The sequence below is a fragment of the Paramisgurnus dabryanus genome, chromosome 4, assembly GCF_030506205.2.
Source record: "Paramisgurnus dabryanus chromosome 4, PD_genome_1.1, whole genome shotgun sequence".
NCBI lineage: Eukaryota > Metazoa > Chordata > Actinopteri > Cypriniformes > Cobitidae > Paramisgurnus > Paramisgurnus dabryanus.
In genome coordinates, this window is record NC_133340.1 from 33647609 (window position 1) to 33666944 (window position 19336).

Consider the following 19336-nt stretch of genomic DNA (forward strand, 5'->3'; position numbering starts at 1 on the left):
AATACATTAATCCAAACAATTTGTAAAAAAAAAAAAATTACTAAGGTATTGCAATGGTATTGATGTGTAGTCCCTAAGGCGTCAAGTCACTATATTAGTCTGTTTCCTAGGTTGGCACATGACCCCCTCTCAGTGTCAAAGGGTAGTTCAGGCCAAAATGAAAACTGTCATCATGTCCTCACTTTCATGTTTTTTCAGACCCATGTGACTTCCTTCTGTGGAGAAGATAATGTTGAATGTAAGTGATTGACAGCTCCAGTCACCATTCACTTTAATTATATGGAGCAGAATCTTTCAAAATGTCTCATTTTGCTTAGATTTGAAGACAGTTGTACGGTTTTGGAATGACATGCGGTTAAATCAATGCATCAATGGTCTGATTCACAACTTTACATTTCCTTTGTGTATTAGTACATGTTAACGATATGCAAAAGGTACATACCCCAAAGTAAAAGATGACACGAGTTATTGTCTCCCACATAAATCTCTTTTTTTGGACTACAACAAACACACGGATTGTAGGCAACAGTTTACTTCCTGGGATTGGTGATGTAGTAAAGACAGACATTATCATAATTCCTTCTGCTTTGACTCACAGCCTCCTCTTAGCATTGCATTGTGAACTAATCTTTCAAACATGGTAAGAAGCATCACATTTCCGCATGACATCAGAGGTATTCAGGCCAATCACAACGTACAGAATAGCTGGCCAATAAGGGACACAGAGCTTTTCAAATCCATGAGTTTTGTACAAAATCTGTGCGTTTCAGGAAGAGAGGGAAATCTGGAGATACAAAATATTAACAGTATGTGGAAAATAATGTTTTTTTTTAACCATAAACCACGCAAACACATTATATTATACCAAATACACGCATATAACGTTGTTGTTTAGCAATTAAATAGGTGCACTTAAGTAAATCAAAAAAAAATTTTTTATGTTTGATTCTGCAAACTGCACAAATGTGTGATTCAGGTGCATTGCACAAACAGCCCCTGATGAGTTATGCATTCAAATCTCTAAACCCTTACAACATTTTTTTGTTGAAATCATATTGTTGAAATTAAATGAAAATTCTGTCATCATTTACTCACCCTGATGTTGTTAAAAACCTGTATAAATTTCTGTATGAAAATATTTTAAGGAATGTTTGTAACCAAACTGGGTGATTCTCACGAAATCCAAGGTGTCCAGCATCAGATTTTTTAACAAAGCTCTTGAAGCCAATTTTTTTTTTGCACATATAAGATTAAGGTCTGAACTTACTATAATCATTATTTTTAGAGGATTTTAAAAATATTTACTTAGATTAATTTACATTTTTTAGATTATCATTATCAAAAATTATCATTACCGCAACATGATTTTTCATTAAATATATGCATTTACAAACCCATGTTTCGGTAATGAGAACTAAAAAGTTGTCTAGGTACTATGACAATAAAAAGTTCAACTTTATCTGGAGAGAAAAATAAGAACTGCTTACCTTATAGCCATCTTGAGTGTCACAGTCAATTATGTCCAACTTTTTTTTTTGAAAATGTTAGTTCCTTAAGGGCTTAAACAAAGATTGAAAATTGTTGCGGAGGATGAAAAAAAAATTTATTGGACACATTTATATTTCTTATTATTGTCTCTACATTTACCAATGATCACCAAATACCACATGTTTCTTTACTGTAAATGTTTAAAGTATAACATGCACTGAAGCTTTTTATTTTTTTAGATTTTTTTATTATAAATATTTCCATTTCAAAGAACCCAAATCCAGTCATGGACACGTTGCGGTAATTAAAATTTTCCCATTAAATGTGAAAAAAAAATATTTGGTTTGTATGATGTCATTTGAAATCATGTGCAAAATTTCGTGAGAATCACCTAACTGATTATGAACCCCATTTACTTCCATAGTAGGAAGTACTACTATTAAAGTGAATGGGGCTAACGGTTTGGTTACAAACATTCCTCAAAATATCTTCCTCCATGTTCTTTAAAGCAAAAAAATGTATCCAGGTTTGTAACAACATGAGGGTGAGTGATGGGAAAATTCATCTTTTGGGGGGAACTGTCCCTTTAAGAAAGGTTATAATGACTCACAGTAGGAATCTAATTGTATGGTAATTATATCCTTGTGTGGACAGTTTGTTTGTTAGGACTGTCAATTAATTTTAAGCGAATTCATTATGCGATGTGCAATTTAATCAAAGTAATTGTGAGTAATCACATATTTGTGAAGAAAATCCCCAAAGTAAAGTCAAATTTTTATTACCAAACGTTACTATAAGTGCTTCATATATATTGTTGGTTTTATTTACAGTAGACCTGTACGTCATCGAAAGTACACAGTAAAAAATTATGTCATAACAACATATATTTTAATAGTTACTTTAACAAATTTTGAAAGTTAAACAATCTCAACCTTTTTGACCAAGTCAAAACTTAAAAAAGTAGGTTGAATTGACTTGCATAATTAAGTTCATGCAGCATTTTTACAGGGTACAGTAAGCGTATCATTGCTTTGCAGAGAGCATCTATTATTAGTTTATATAAACATTTGCCTCATCACAGTTATCACAGATAACTATATAAAGGTCTGTAATTGAGTAAAAATGAATCGTCTTGAACTACTGTCCAAATCAAATACACTCCAGAAAAACATTAGCACAATATTGTATCTCTGTCTTCACTATAAAGTGCACAAGAAAGATTAGCTCAGCTGTGCGCTACTCAGATGGCACAAACACACACAATCTCTTGTTGGGATTTAATTAAGAAACAGAAACATAACAAGGAAATGGGGTTTGGCTTCAGGCAGAAATATAGAGAACGGGGTCAGAGCTACACCTGCTACTCGGATACAACTTCTGTTGTAAGTGTGTCTTATTTATATATTAAAGATTTCCACAGCAGAAAAATGAAAATTGATTTTTTTCCCACAGCTGTCTCAAATAAACGCATAAATCTGTGTATCTAATCTCAATGATTGAAAAATAAAGAAACTGAGTTTAATATACTAGAGGTAACCTTTTCTCCTGGTCTTTTGGAAATAATTGAAAGCTTAATTCTAATTATGCCGTATTGAGTTCATGGTTTGTAAAATGTCATAAGTGGCGATTCAAATGACTTTTTGTACACAGAGCTCCTTTTCGCATGATCTCAATTAACGGTTAATTGGTATCCAGAGATTAGATGAAGTTAAATGCGTATTAGGTGTTAATAGTTTCACGTGGAGCCGCGATTGTTATTAATCTTTCTGTGCGCGGAAGCGTACGATCGCAAACGAGGCACAGGCACAAAAATGTGCTTTGCCTCAAATCTTAGCCAGTGGTTGCTTAGGGGAGGGTTGCTATTGCTCATACAGATGAATAATTATTATGGTTGTTAATCTAAAGGACAACTGTGACAATGAAGACTAAAGAGCATTCTATATATGTCAGAGATAATGTTAAACAAATGCTTTAGGAAAAGGTTACTGAACAATATTCAAGTCTTTGCTCGTCCCAGCGGTGTTGGTTCAATTATTAGGAAGTGGAAACTACTGCAAACCCCCCAGACGCTGTCGAGAAAAGGTCATCCCTCAAAACTCTGCACAAACAAGGAGATTTGTGAGCGAAGTCACAGAGGGGTCCAATGATCACTTCGAACGAGACACAGAGTCCAGCGGTTGAGAATAGACTATAAGGTGAAACAAACAACATTATTAAAAGCTTTGCATAGCACCATATGGGAGAAGGCGCAATTCAAAACGCATTGTGTCAAAGGACATCTGGCATTTGCCAAACAAGCAAACAGTAATGGTGAGCCAGCTGCTATGTGGAAGAGTGTTACACGGGCAAATGAGACCGGGACGTGACCATTCTTGGGAAATGAAAAGCAGAAAAAGTCTGAATAGTTTAAAAAAAATATTAAATTAACATAACCTCAGGCTCACAGCTTCAGGGCCATAAACACTATGAATGTAATAATTGCGATATTGAATTCAATTGAACTTTTATGTTTAGTCATTTAGCAGACACTTTTATCCAAAGCGGCTTGCAAATGAAAAACATCGCTGGCCATTTATCACATAATATGTAACAATACTCGCAATACTTCAATGCCACGGTTCGAAAAAGTAGTACAGAAGGTACAGCAGAAGGAAAATATGCATTTAAAGGCTTTTGATTGTGGATTTGTATTATAATTCTTTTATTTATTTATTTTTAAGTCTCTCATACAGCCTAACAGGGTATCTGTATTTTGAGTCAAATATAACCAAAAACAATAACCAGTGTTTTAATGATTGCGTTTTATTACCCTTCGAATTGGGCCAATTGAAATTTGTGCCCAGCAATTTCAGCCAAAATGATTCTTTTTGGCGCATCACTGTTTCTTTTTGCATGTAGTAGTGACTGTGTATGAATCTTTTTTCAAATATTTTAATGATATTTTGTTCTCACACAACACACAGATTTTGGGAACTCATTCAAGCAGGGTTTAGAAATAATCCCAGGTGAATACCATATTGTATTGTAGCTGTCCAAAACATGAATCTAAGTGCAGATATTAAGTTTAATAAACACGACATGAAGACCATAATCCAAAACATGAGGACAATAAGAAATAATCAACAAGAGACAATGGCAAAACAGAGGTGTGTATATATAAACATGGCTATCAAGGGTAACAAGACACACCTGAACCCAAACACTGACTGTGTTTGAAATCACTCCCTATACAGTAGTGCACTATATTTGGCATCCACCCATTTTTAGTGCTGTTTCGAAACCTGAGTGAACAACTTCATTCCCCTACATTCGTTCACTACTTTTTACCCTGTTTCCTTTTTAGTACAGTCCTTCAGACAGTTCAAGGTTAGAGTCCTCCACAATTTTAAATGCTAGAATGAGACGGTCTTATAAGTGCCCATGGCAACGTCATAACGGTTCCCGCCCCCATGGTCTTGTCATGACAACTTCAAAGTGAGAAGTTGAAGATAATGCAATGTATCACCATAGAAAGTTATTTACTTTCCATTAATTCAGAACTGTGAATGAGAATCATTTTTCAACCGTTTGTGGTCTCCCAGTTCTAGACAGAATTTGTAGTTTAATTCTTTCCCCACCATTGATGAGTTATCTTGTGAATTAAGAGAAAACATTTGCATTAAAAACGTGTTCATAATGAATTTTTAAGTTAAAGGATAATTCCGGTATTTAACACTTTGAGTCTCATTTCTTGTTTGTTTTGGATGAACTACAGTGATGGACACAGAAATTTTGACAATGGGTCGTGTCTTGAGTTTTTGACTCGTTTAGAAGCGTCTCTTGACTGCTTCAGAATGGAAGTCAATGACCATGCACAAACATGTCATTAAAACAACACTTAACGTTCATTTTCAAAACTGTGCTACTCACCGAGTGGTTCGTGGTGTTCGTTGATGATTAAAAACAAGTAGTGTAGCGAAACACAGTTTCTGTCGTGTTTTATTTGGCATTTTGTAAAATTCCATTCTTCTCTTGGAAGACTCATTGCGCGCTGATACTGATATATCACTCCACGTTTCCGTTCAGCGTCCTTGTATGGCAATGTGGTTGTCGCCATCAAGTGGTCGGGAGTGTGCTAACGCTTCAGACTCAAATATAGAGCGGAAGTATATACGCGGTTGTGAGGTATCTGAAAAAATAGTTCCACTATAGCAAATAACACAGATTGAAATCATACATTGCCCCGATATATTTGTTTTTAATCATCAACGAACACCACAAACCACTCGGTGAGTAGCACAGTTTTGAAAATTAACATTAAGTGTTGTTTTAATTACATGTTTGTGCATGATCATTGACTTCCATTCTGAAGCAGTCAAGAGACGCTTCTAAACGAGTCAAAAACTCAAGACACGACCCATTGTCAAAATTTCTGTGTCCATCACTGTAGTTCATCCAAAACAAACCAGAAATGAGACTCAAAGGTCCCTATCTTGCACCCAGCGCAATTGACTTTGTCAGTGACGCATGTATCATTCGTATTTTCCCTCCACAGACGAACGTCGGCAAACTAGGGAATCAACTTGCGCTCCCTAGGCGGTTCAGCGCAAAAAAAGAGGCGTGTTCCAGCGCAAACCATCCCTTGATGCTATTTTACAGTTTCAAAAAACAATTGCGCCACTGACCAGAAAAAAAAAGTTTAAAGTTAGTGGCGCGTTGTGCGTTGTTCATTATGCTATTTTAAGGGCGCATGCTTGACCATAATGTATAGCGTGCACAACGCGCACACACTTTGCTTATCTAATCTACACAGATGCAACAGTTATTTTTGCAAGTCATAAATTGTTACAATAAAAAATATTAACACATGAGATAAGGGGAATCATAGTGGTGAGCATTGTGGTGATAGTTTTTATTTATTGTGTGGCGGCGTTAAAAAATTCTCATGCAAATAACGATTAAAATATTTTCATAAGTTTGTTGTGTGCCTGTATTACGTTTATTTTATGTAAATCATAATTAAAATGTTTTCATAAGAAACCTTAATGTATGTTAACTTGATGGGGTTGGAATGCTTGCGTTTCTTGGCTTTCAGCGGTGAGGGTGGACGCAGCGATGTCCTCTGCTGGCGTCAGGTCCTGTGTAGAGGCAGATCCACCTCCCGTTACATGGCGTGCCCGATTTATGCTGGCAAGCTTGGGATTCCCCCGTCTCCTGACATCATTGTAGCGCTTGCGGCGCAACGTCCTGGGGATGCCAGCTGATGAGACAATTGTGGATATTTCCTCCCATGCCTGTTTAACCGACGCTGATTTGGGCGGGTTTCTCCCATCCCCATACAAAACAACTTCTCTGTCTTTGACTGCTCTTACAAGAACGTCGGTCTCCTCGGCTGTGAACCGCTCCTGGCGTGCGCCTGGTAAATCCGTCATAATAATAGCAACCCGCCATGGAACTTGCGCACGTGCGTTTAAAGGGAATGTTGGATGACGTTCTGATTGGTTTATTTGACGTTACGCCCAAACCACACCTATGAATAATGTACCTACTTCAGACCAACCCCTTACTGATTTGTGCCTGGCGCAAAAGCTATTTCTCCCGACGGGAAAATAGCAACAGCTGCCAAGATCAGCCCACAAAGTCACTTGCGCTTTGCGCTTCGCACTTGCGTTTCAGATCGTTAAAATAGGGCCCTTTGAGTCTCATTTCTTGTTTGTTTTGGATGAACTACAGTGATGGACACAGAAATTTTGACAATGGGTCGTGCCTTGACTTTTTGACTCGTTTAGAAGCGTCTCTTGACTGCTTCAGAATGGAAGTCAAGGGCCAGGCACAAACATGTCATTAAAACAACACTTAACGTTCATTTTCAAAACTGTGCTAGCTACTCACCGAGTGGTTTGTGGTGTTCACGGTGTAAAACATGTTTTTGTCTTACATTTCATACTGAAATTGGGTGAGCTCTGTGTCCACTCGTTTCCTACTAATGTTTGTATTATATTTTAGAATGAAATTGGATGACAAAAGTGCCAATTTGATTCTCGCAATGTTTTTTGAATGTGTGTAAAGGATTTTGGGTGATTTGAGGGCATGAAGGATACAGTTCAGGCATCCTTTAAAAGTGGCCAAATGAAGGGCAAGGGGCTGCCTTAGGGGCCAGTCACACCAAAAGCGTTTATGGCAGTTGCAGGCGCCTTTTTTGAATGATATTCTATGGGCAGGGCGCGTTTGCGTGCTGTTTATGCGCGCCGAGCGCCTTGCGGTTTTTTGCCGCCTGCCGCGCACGTGTTTTTGAAGGAGCACTGAGAGCGGAGAAGCGCCCGACGTCATTCGTGTCTTTCCATTGTCCAATCGAATGAGGGGAGAGGCGGGCCTTACGTTGTGGTGAGGGAAGTTTACAGTTGCTTTGAAGAACCGGACACCACTCGCTCACTCTCTCCTGTGTGTTTGTGCACCTCTCACCCTCAAACAAGGTCAGAGCAAGCGCCCTTTAAAGTTTCTGCTAATATGATAGTTAACAGCAAAAGAGCGCTCACGCTTCAATATTTGATTGACAAGACAGCTGACTCGGTGGTTGCTTAGCAATATGAAAAGCCGCGTCGCACTGCTCTTTTTTTTAAAAAGGCAGTGCGTCACGCCTTGCGTTTGCAAGCGTTTAAAGCGCTTTTGGTGTGACTGCAGCTTTAGAAAGCATCCTTTGGATTGAGATGTCCTTCAATGATGCGTGATGATGTCGTAGCTGAGTTATGCAGCATTTCTAGGACACATCCTCGCGTTTAAGAAACACCTGTAAACTCGCTCACTTACTGTTTCCCATGATACAACATAACTGGATCCAGCTAAAGGATACTGACAGTATACCACAAGTTTACGTTTATACACTCTTGCTAATTCTTGTTGTCAGTTATTTACTACTTTTCAAAAATAAACAAATAAAAAAATGAAATACTTATTATTTAAAATATAATACAGATTTTATTAAATATAATAAATAAACATAATAGTAAATAAATATGACAAGCAGTTGTGTTGTTGTCTTTATTATCAACAGTACAATCCATAAATCCACACGTGTACGGGTTTATGACGAATCTCTGCGACAGCTCTCTGACGCACTCATTTTTGTTCACTTCTTCACCATATGTCATTCTCTATATAGGGAATGATTGAATGGTTTTAGACAGCCTCTCCATCTGAAACCACCTACTGTACTTCCAAACTATATAGTAGTAGGCAAGGTGAGTAGTATGTGTGAATTCATAGTATCCAAAAAACATATATTTGAAAGATATAATAATGGAACAGATGATGCAAAATACAAGTTAAAAAAAAGAAGTTTGGAAGAAGGTTTAATTTTCAGGAACAGATTGATCCCAAAACCCAAAGTGAAATAAACCACTCAGAGTCTGTGGTTCTCAAATAGCAATCTGTATCATCCTATTAATCTGAACAACCTGGAACACGTCTGCCTGAACAAACAAGGCAAAATAACACCAAAAGTGTTCATAAAAAATATTAGCAGAATTTTTAACAGCTAGATAACATCCAGATTACACATCTGAGTTTTTTATTGTCTTTCAGAATATTCTCCTCATGATGAAAATTTGAAGTTTTAGTGCTTTGATGGATAGCAGCAAATAAATATTATGCAGAATTTGTCCATTCAAATGAATAAATCGCAGGCTTTAATTTGTTTGTAAGACACTGTCCGCGCCAGTGCATATGTTTTTACTGGCTCATTTAAGTTTTCTGTTATGGGTACAGATGCTTGTAACGCTGTAATAGATTGATTTGTGTTAGTCATTTTAGTTCACCAAGGCATTTTAATGTCTCAAGAAAAAAGATAATGCGGCTAATGGGGTTAAATCAGACGTTATTTGGTTGATGTTGCATGGGTGTTTACCTCACTTAGAGCACGTTTCACTTTTAATTTCATTAAAAGGCTTTTATGCTGGTCCACAGCTGTATGAAAGCACTTTTAGTAAACAAAAACAACTTTGTGTCCAGAAACCATACTATAGCTCTGTTGCAAAAAGCCGCAATTGATTTCAATACAGAGTTCACCATTAGAATGTTGCTACATAAATGTTCATTTTAATCACCAATTCTATATTCTTGTACACATTTTATCACAATGCATTATGGGAATTTATTCATTTTTACATTTTAGAAAACATAATGTATAATAATAAATAAATTATTATCTTTATAATCACCATTGCTCCTTATAGACCGTTACATAGGATGCACACATGTTGACATGGTTATGCGCGGCTGGCCGTAAGTTAACTTGTGTTCTATGTCTGTTATCGGTTTGGTTAGGGGCAAAACTGACCTTTGGAACAAATCCTTTGTTGAAAATAAAGACGAGGAGAGAGCGTCCATAGACCACAGTGTGAAGAATGGTTTGGCAGTCAGGCAAGAATTGAAGGATCTTTAAAGGCGGGGTGCGTGATTTTTGAAAAACACTTTGGACAAGGGAGTCAGGCCGACTATCAAAACACAATTGTAGCCAATCAGCAGTAAGGGCCGTGTCTACTAAACGACATCGTTGCCTGGGTTGCATATGTATGGGGCGGGTCTATCAAAAGAAGATCTACATTTTATTGGGGTAGGGGCATGTTTGTTTAGGTGATTTCAATTTATTGTGATGCATTTTTGGGAAGTCATTTATTTTAGCATTTTAAAAGAAATGCTATACACTGAAAAAAAAATGATTCATTCAATTTACAAATTTTTTTAAGGTAAGTTGTCGCAATCAATTTATTTAAGCTACATTTAAACAAAAAAATTAGAAATACAAAAAAAAAAACTTTTGTTGAAAGGTAGCTTAAATATATTGATAGTAACCACTTACCTTAAAAAATTTAGTCAATTGAATGATAAATTTTTTTCAGTGTACATATGTGCATTGCTTCCTTAAAATTTGGCAAAATTTGCATCTTATAACAATATTATAACCTCAAAGCATCTTTTTACCGTATTTGATATTGATCTACTGTGGAATTTGTTTGTTACAGATATATGATGGGAGTACGTCTAGGGGGTAAAGATCATTCATTCATGGACGATGGCTACCAAGTCAACCCCAAACTGGTTGTCATTGTTCTGAACACACAGAGGGAATGGGAGAAGGTAAGATAAAGAGCTTTTAATCTCTATATCCCCTGAATCTTAATTTTCTTCCATGCCTTCGCCTGTAAGGGGCTTTGGAGACCATAAGCAATCAATATTCTGTTTTCTAGCTCGAAGCTTTTCGTGGCTGTCAGTGAAAATGCAGTGGCCTTCACTATAAGAAAAAAGGACATTTCATTTATACTTTTCATTTCACAGCCTCAGGTTTTTTTAATGCTTTATAACTTCAAACATTGTTTACTTAGTCTAAAGCGGCGAAAATGTCCCTTCCCTTATTAAACTATTATGGTATAACAAAATTATTTCCACCACTAAACCGGAGCAGAGCAATGTGTCTCTGTCATATCGAAACGTGCGACTTGTTCCTTTTTATTTGTATTTCTATTTAGGCTATTAACATAAACAATTTGCTTGTTTCCTTTACACTCATCTAGTTGCCCTTTCTTTCACTCGCTTTCTTTAATTAGCTTCACATGTTCTCCAACTTTATCTCGGAGCTTCACACACTCGTTTTCTTAATGGTTTGCTCACTCACGCGTTCGTTTAATGAGTTGTTATTTCTCTAAGGTGCGTTAGATGCAGTGTGTTTTGACAATGGCCCGCAGTGTGCGTGAAAAGACACACACACATAAAAATCCTGCAGTGATTGTGTGAAATGTGTGACACTAATCATTTCTCACTGCAGCGTGGCTAGAAAAGGGTGCGAGCAGATCGCGTTGTCGGAGCTTATAGATGAACAGAACGCACGACTTGTGACAAAAGATCATTTTTACATGGGGTAAACATACCTGCCTTACTTGATGTTACATGGGTAGATGAAATGACATTTCCAACATTGTTATATGCCAGAACACTTCTCAGATAATACACTTAAAAAACTCAGATCTTAACTAGACAGCTGTGTTTTAGAGTTCAATATGATATAATTTTACAAGAATTAGAAAAGTGTTGTGAGGCTGAATGGGAATATTGACAATTTTGTAATCTTAATCGTAAGTCCACCTGTGGGGAAAATCAGGTTTTTATTGTTGTTTATATGTCTATGTGCTGTTTCTAATATGATAAGACAAGCCAAATTCATTATTCAACACCACTGCTGAGTCTTTTCTCCGTATAATTGGAGATTTTGGTTTCCAGTCGCCTTGGTTTCCACAAACATCTAACCAATCACATCAACAGTTGAACGCTTGGATCAGTTCGAGTCATAGATGTTATGTATGGATGATGCATAGACTCGGTACAATTTCACCACAGCTGCTTCAGCTCTTCCTATGCTCACACCTGAAAACACCACCGTTTTTCAATATTTTACTATGTTCTTACCTCAACTTAGACTAATTAATACATACCTATATTTTTTCAATGCGTGCACTTTTAATCTTTGTATGGCGCTTCTTGAATGTTTTAGCATTTAGCCTAGCCCCATTCATTCCTATGGCTCCAAACAGGAATGAATTTAGAAGCCACCAAAAACTTGCATGTTTTCCCTATTTAAAGACTGTTACATGAGTAAGTTTGGTGGCACACAATAAAACTTTCGTTTGGAGCCATAGAAATGAATGGGGCTAGGCTAAATGCTAACACATTCAAGAAACGCTGTATAAAGATTAAAAGTGCACGCATTGAAAAAAGATAAAAAGATAGGCATGAATTAATTAACCTAAGTTGAGGTAAGAACATAGTAAAATATTGAAAAATGGTGTAGTTTTCCTTTAACATCAGCATTAAAAGATAAGAGCTGCAAAGGCGCAGTTCACGTATGCATCGTGCCAAGAGAGGTCACACTAAATACTGACTGATGCCTGAAGAAGAAATTTTTTTGTTTTTAATTTTGTGTTCATATTTTCTGTTTGTATCTTAAAAAAAAGTGAAACATAAATATGGATGGACATTAAATCTTTGCTAAAACAACAAAGCTGCTGGTGGTGGTGGCCTAAGACTTTTGCACAGCATTGTATATCTATGGTCCGAGGTGGTGCGAAAAAGTGGAGGCGGCGACTAATCCACATATTCATATTTATGGTCCGCGTAATTTGCATATTTATAGATCTGCATATACTAAATGAGGCAAGAGTGTAGAGTTGCATTAAAGCTGTTTTAAAGCATGAAGAAATTATTGTGACAGGTAAAACTTTTATGTATGCTATTATGATACTCAAACATGACTACAGGGAGACTTTAAGGAACTATTTCTACTTTGAATGTAGTAAATGTGATATTTTAAAGAGAGCAAATCGTTTACAAACTTAATTAATTGGCCGCACAGTGAACTACATTTTTTTTTTTACTTTCATCTCTTGAAATTTTCTGGGGACCCTCTTAATACCTTGTGGGGGACCCCTTGAGGAATTACCTATGTTGTAGTATTAAAATTTGTGCTCACAGAAATAACTAAAGTGGTTAAATCTGTACAGGTACACTCTAAAAAAACAAACGGTGCTATATAGCACCAAAACAGTTGCTTTGGATCGTAACGATAGAAGAACCATTTTAGTGCCATATAGCACCGGTGAAGAACCAGTGAAGCACCAGTGAAGCACCAGTGAAGCACCAGTGTAGAACCATATAGGGGCCATATAGCACCACATATGGTTCTACATAGCACTATATGGTTCTACACAGGTGCTTCACTGGTGCTTCACTGGTGCTTCACTGGTTCTTCAACGGTGCTATATGGCACTAAAAATGGTTCTTCTATCGTTACGATCCAAAGCAACTGTTTTGGTGCTATATAGCACCGTTTGTTTTTTAGAGTGTAGCATTCCAATACTTTTGTCCATAGTATAGAAATTGTAAATTGATTTAAAGTCTAAAATGTTAACAAGACAGGTAACACCTGCCTAATTCTCACATATTAGCAGATTTCACTTAAAGGACAAGTTCGGTATTTTAGACTTAAAGCCCTGTTTTCAGATTGTTTATGGTCAAATAGAATGGTTTTGACTGAAATTTCGACATTTTTGGCTGCCCTGAGAATTTTCGCGTGTTTGTGTTTCAGCTCAGACCTCTACAATGGGTTTAATGGTGCACTGGAACAATCCTTCCTAAAATGCATTAAACTTTCGTTTACAAAGACGAGAAACTCACCGAGTGGTCAGGGGTGTTCACTGATATGCTCACACAAAAATCGCTGCAAAAGATGCTTTCCAACAGCTGTTTTAGCATTCGTTGTTAACTTGTGGACCTATTTCCCCAAACGCCTCACACCCGTACATTCTTCCGCTTAGAGCTTGAATAATAAACACTCCAGCCCAGGTAGTGGCGCTAATCCGCCTTTGCCAATTGCAAGAATAGAAACAAAGTTTCCGGCTCGGAGTAATACCGTACCTCACAGGACGTCTAATACAGTCAATGGAGTTGGTAAAAACTACGATAAAACCTGTTGGAATGCGTCTTTTGGAGCGATTTTTGTGTGAGCATACCAGTGAACACCCCTGACCACTCGGTGAGTTTCACGTCTTTGTAAACGAAAGTTTAATGCATTTTAGGAAGGATTGTTCCAGTGCACCATTAAACCCATTGTAGAGGTCTGAGCTGAAACACAAACAAGCGAAAATTCTCAGGGCAGCCGAAAATGTCGAAATTTCAGTCAAAACCATTCTATTTCACCATAAACAATCTGAAAACAGGGCTTTAAGTCTAAAATACCGAACTTGTCCTTTAAAAAGATGAATTTATATAATTACTTATATATATAATACAAACATATTTCAGTGTGTATAAAAAATGCCATCCAATGCTGTTATTGACTAATAATTACCAAAAAACACAGTTTTCTTGTCCCTTTTTAAAATTTTATGAGCCTATTTATTGTTCTATCTTAACTATGTACGATTATATGCATAGTTGCATTTCATTATTAGTGTTTTGCAATTTTATGAACCACTTGAGCAACGTCTCTATTAGGGATGGGCATAATTAATCGACGATCGACAATTGATTGTTAAGAATTTCGTCGATAACGTTAATTTGTTATCAATTAATCGAATGCATTTTTTTTATCTAACTCCTGTTTCACAAATACTCCGTATGCAGTGCGTTTGCGTACGTGTGCGGAATCCGTCAAGCACCCGTTGCAGTTTTGCAATGCTTTATTTATCTCCACATATCATAAATAAAAATAAGCAGAGTAACTTTGCAAGTCTACCCTTCCACATTATATATTTCCTACTATGTATGTATATGATTTCCAAATAATAAACGAGAGTATTCAACGACAAAAAAGCGTATCATATGGAAATAAATCCTCACAATATTATTATTTCTCAAAACTTTATGACAAAAATAAGCAACTGTATTCCTACAGTTATTCAAAGATGCACACATTATTCCGCATATATTTAAATATTATACAAAAGTATTCATATAACGGCACGTCTCATATGGAAAATAAATATCCTCACATTAACATAACAGCACAATGAAATGAATAAACAGACAATGAAACAGGATTGAAATATAAATTGTATTATTATTACCGGAAAAAAGCAATATTGCTAAAATAATCTCTGAGGTAAATGCGTCAAAAACGATGTTACCCGCACAATAAGTCTAAATGAGCAATAAAAGTGAAACAAACATTATTAGGCCATGTCTCAAAACTTTATATGACAAAATATATTTTAAAGAAATGTATACTTACAGTTATTCAAAGATGCACACATTATTCCATATTACTCCCGTTTATGAGCACGTTTGTCTCTGGCCTCGCTCTGTTATGTAATAGATTGACAGCTGCGCATCCCCGTCTTTCAAACATATATAATTTTGTAATTACTACCTTAGGAAAATTAGCCATGATTTTATCATTGTGAAAATGTTTTTTTTTTTTTGCAGATTAAAAACGATTTGTATTTCCGCAATTTTACTACAAATACCATGGTTATGGTATATTGTGGAGTTGGAGACCATAGTAAATTTGTGTCTACTGTTGTTTTACAACGAATAAAAACTAAAAGACTATGTTAGTATAATTAAACAATTGTGAATGGAGCTCACAAAACGCACGCTGTTTCACACATACTCTGTATGCGGAATAAGCCAAGTTAGCGCTGAGGTACCTGTGCATCCCGGCCAGTCTTCTCTGAGCAGCTGTTTTCGGCGGCGGCTGGACTGACGGTCACCATGGGTTGCGGTCGCGTCTGACCCCAAAACATGCTTTTATTTCTCAAAAAAAAAATCAATAGACTGGTGCAGAAGTTTTATGCGAGTTACTAAAGTTAGTTATTTTTCACGAGGCTTTAATGCCTAATTTGTTATAGCCATAATGTTAGAAAGGCTAATATCTTGCACTTTCTTCTGGCTTGAATAATTTTGAGTTACATTTTGACAAAACCTTTCAGATCTAAGTATTATGTTTTTTGTTTAATTTAATGTTAAACATGAATCTGTTTTTTTATTTATTTTGGAAATAATGAGGTCTCTGTTTAAGAACGCTGGCTCGCAGCTGCAGGTTCCGCTGCTTTACAGCACCGCACATGCACGCACATATATGTTTGAAACATAGTTTAACTGTCTGCCACAAGTTGATCTTGTAATAAAGGTCTCATCGAGGAAAAGCACGCTGTATGTTTGTATTCATTGCATTTTTTAAGTATAAAAGTTAAATAACAAATTTTATTATAAAAATATTAATGATTAATCGATAGTCGATCGTTAATTCTCCCGACGATCGACAAAGAAAACTTAATCGAATGCCCATCCCTAGTCTCTATATGCAGTTAGTGTAGAAGGGTATAATCTTTGGGAACAATTACGCTGCCGGCAAGCAGGTCTGAAAGTCTCTTTAAAAGTCTCAATATGTTATTTTAAGGAAAAGGTTTTGATGCGCAAAGAATCCCATGTTTCTCCCAAAACTTACACAAAATGCCGTGTTTGACGAACCATAAGCTTGCATGAGCCAATGCTTGTGTAAATGTGATTTCAGATGGGACGATGGGAGCACCACTCATTGAAGTTGAAGTTTCCGGTGTGGCCACGTTACAACTCGTTCGGGGACATGGACGCGGATGAGAACCACTTGAGCATTGTGACTCTTGAGGAAAGACCCTTCGTCATAGTGGATGACGTGGACATTCTCACAGGCACCTGCATGCGTAACTCGGTACCATGCAGGAAGCACATTAAAGAGTGAGTTTTATTACAGCAACATTACAGAAGGACCCGGGAAGATAACACCAGCTTTGAATAAACTAGCTTGCACCCCAGGCATCGTGCATTCTATCTTTGTTAACCTTTAGCCGGGGAGCTTACTTTTCTGGGAAGACGGGAATTATTGTGCTGTCTCTAATGCGGTTAACGCTCAGTTTTGGATGTAATACTTGGACTGTATTAGATTGAGCTTTCCAAACACAATAAATGTTTATATCTTAAAACTTGTACAGCATCAGCTGTGTTTCAATAACTCTGTTTGCCGCAGTAACACCACGGAGGGTTCCTACATCAAGCAGTGCTGCAAGGGCTTCTGTATAGACATATTGAAGAAGATTGCAAGGAATGTGAAATTTACCTATGACCTTTACTTGGTCACTAACGGTAAACATGGCAAAAAGATCAATAACGTATGGAATGGCATGGTGGGGGAGGTTAGTCTGTCTGTCTATCTATGCTTTACTAACATCTATCAATCAACTATATAATAATTTTTCCATTTATCCATCTCTTTTTGTGTCTATCTCTGCAGGTTGTCTATAAAAAGGCCATAATGGCCGTCGGCTCATTGACCATAAACGAAGAACGTTCAGAGGCCATAGACTTCTCCGTCCCATTCGTGGAGACGGGCATCAGCGTGATGGTGTCCCGTAGCAACGGAACGGTGTCACCGTCAGCATTTCTAGGTAATAAATAAATGACATTCCCTTTGAATTCCCTCTGGATTTTGTTTTTTTAGCTCTGCTGTCACCAATAAATCCTTTGGTCTCTCTTTTCTCCCTCAGAACCCTTCAGTGCTTCGGTGTGGGTTATGATGTTTGTCATGTTGCTCATCGTGACGGCAATCGCTGTTTTTCTCTTTGAATTCATCAGTCCTCTCGGTTTCAATAGAAACTTGGCACAGGGCAAAGGTACGAAACGCAACCTCATCCACACAATCAACAAACCTCTGCTTTAATCCTAAACAAATCGTGGTTACAGTTTAAAAATGTGAACATTTAAGAAACAAGCGCTGTGAAACCACAGAGCTTTTACACTTTCAACTCGCTTCTCGCTAACATTTTCTTTTCATTTTCTAACAGACCCCCACGGGCCCTCCTTCACCATCGGTAAGGCCATCTGGCTACTGTGGGGTCTGGTGTTCAACAACTCCGTCCCCGTACAGAACCCGAGGGGCACCACAAGTAAATTCATTGTGTCCGTGTGGGCCTTTTTCGCTGTGATCTTCCTGGCTAGCTACACTGCCAACTTGGCCGCCTTTATGATCCAGGAAGAATTTGTGGACCAAGTCACAGGCCTTAGTGATCGAAAGGTAATTTTTGCATTGTGTAAAATATGCTGTAGGTTTTTAAATCAGGATGATTACATCAGTACTTTCACAATAGCTAATGAGACAGAGGTGAATGACCTTTTAAAACATTGACCACAAAACAAGCTGCTGTACGGGTCCAGTAAGGAGCGGAGATGAAGAAACGGCTTGTGGAAGTGTGGAAACAACACGACTGGCTAAATAACACGTCTGTGAAAACGTATCATAACTGTTGGCTCATAAACAATGGCTGAGAAGAAATCGCCTCGGTTTTAAACACATGGGGGAGTGTAGAAAGTTGCTAATTGGCACAATAATCTTAATAATATCTTGTAGTAATGTCTTTTAATGTGTAATGCAGCATGTTTTGTTTTTCAAATCTTGAAGTGTGAGCATGTTTAAGAAAATCTGTCAAGATTATGTGTGTGCTGCAACCAGATTTCATAATCGGCCAGGATTTTAGTGTGAGCCCAACCTATGATTTAAGCATATCACGCGAAATAATGCCTCTTTATGTAACTCGCTTTAGAGTTAAAATATCTTCTGCATTTAACTCAGCTCCATCTGTCATTTTAACCATGCCTCATAATAAATTATTTCTTAAACTTGAATACTACCAGTTCACTTAGATGTTACCACTAGAGGCACGTATTTTAAGCTACCTGACAAAAACAATTTTTACACTGTGCTGTATTGATTGGCAGTTCACCAGGGCCCTTCCATCATTATATATTTACGACAGAATGTCTGATGTGGTTTTGAGGTTTAACTCTGAGTATACTGTATCTTTATTTTATGCCTTCACAGTCCTTCGATATAATTGCTGCATTTATTTTTACTTTCTTCATAGTTTCAAAGTCCCTATTCTTACTCGCCACCATTTCGCTTTGGGACGGTCCCCAACGGGAGCACAGAACGAAACATCAGGAAGAACTACCCTGACATGCACCAGTACATGGTCAAATACCATCAAACTGGAGTTCAGGATGCACTGGTCAGCCTTAAAACTGGGTACGGCTGGAATTGTAATGCAGTTTATTTGTGTATTTACTGGGGTGTGAGGTCACACGTAGAAAACACTTTTTCCCTTACATTGTAATTATTTTGTTTCTTAAATTAAAATATTTTTTTACCAGATTTTAATCCACAATCCCACTGCATATGGGTAATTCTCACAAAATCGAAATTTAGAAGGTGTCCAGCTTCAGAATTTTTAAAAAGCCAAGTTTTTTTTTGCACATAATTATAAGATTAAGGTCTGAACTTACTATAACC

The 19336-nt window shown here is 37.1% G+C and overlaps 1 protein-coding gene across 3 annotated transcripts in view; it reads left to right on the forward strand.

The window, feature by feature from the left end:
- grin2ab (glutamate receptor, ionotropic, N-methyl D-aspartate 2A, b) overlaps positions 1–19336 on the forward strand; it is a 132792-nt gene that overhangs the window by 102340 nt on the left and 11116 nt on the right. For all 3 annotated transcript variants that reach the window (XR_010527692.2, XR_010527693.2, XM_065254267.2), the window contains exons 5-11: positions 10488–10602; positions 16529–16731; positions 17021–17186; positions 17285–17438; positions 17538–17663; positions 17835–18064; positions 18912–19072. Coding sequence is in view for 1 of the 3 variants with exons in the window: in XM_065254267.2 (XP_065110339.1) it covers positions 10488–10602; positions 16529–16731; positions 17021–17186; positions 17285–17438; positions 17538–17663; positions 17835–18064; positions 18912–19072 (1155 nt within the window). In the remaining 2 variants the exon portion in view is untranslated. The remainder of the gene's footprint in view (positions 1–10487; positions 10603–16528; positions 16732–17020; positions 17187–17284; positions 17439–17537; positions 17664–17834; positions 18065–18911; positions 19073–19336) is intronic.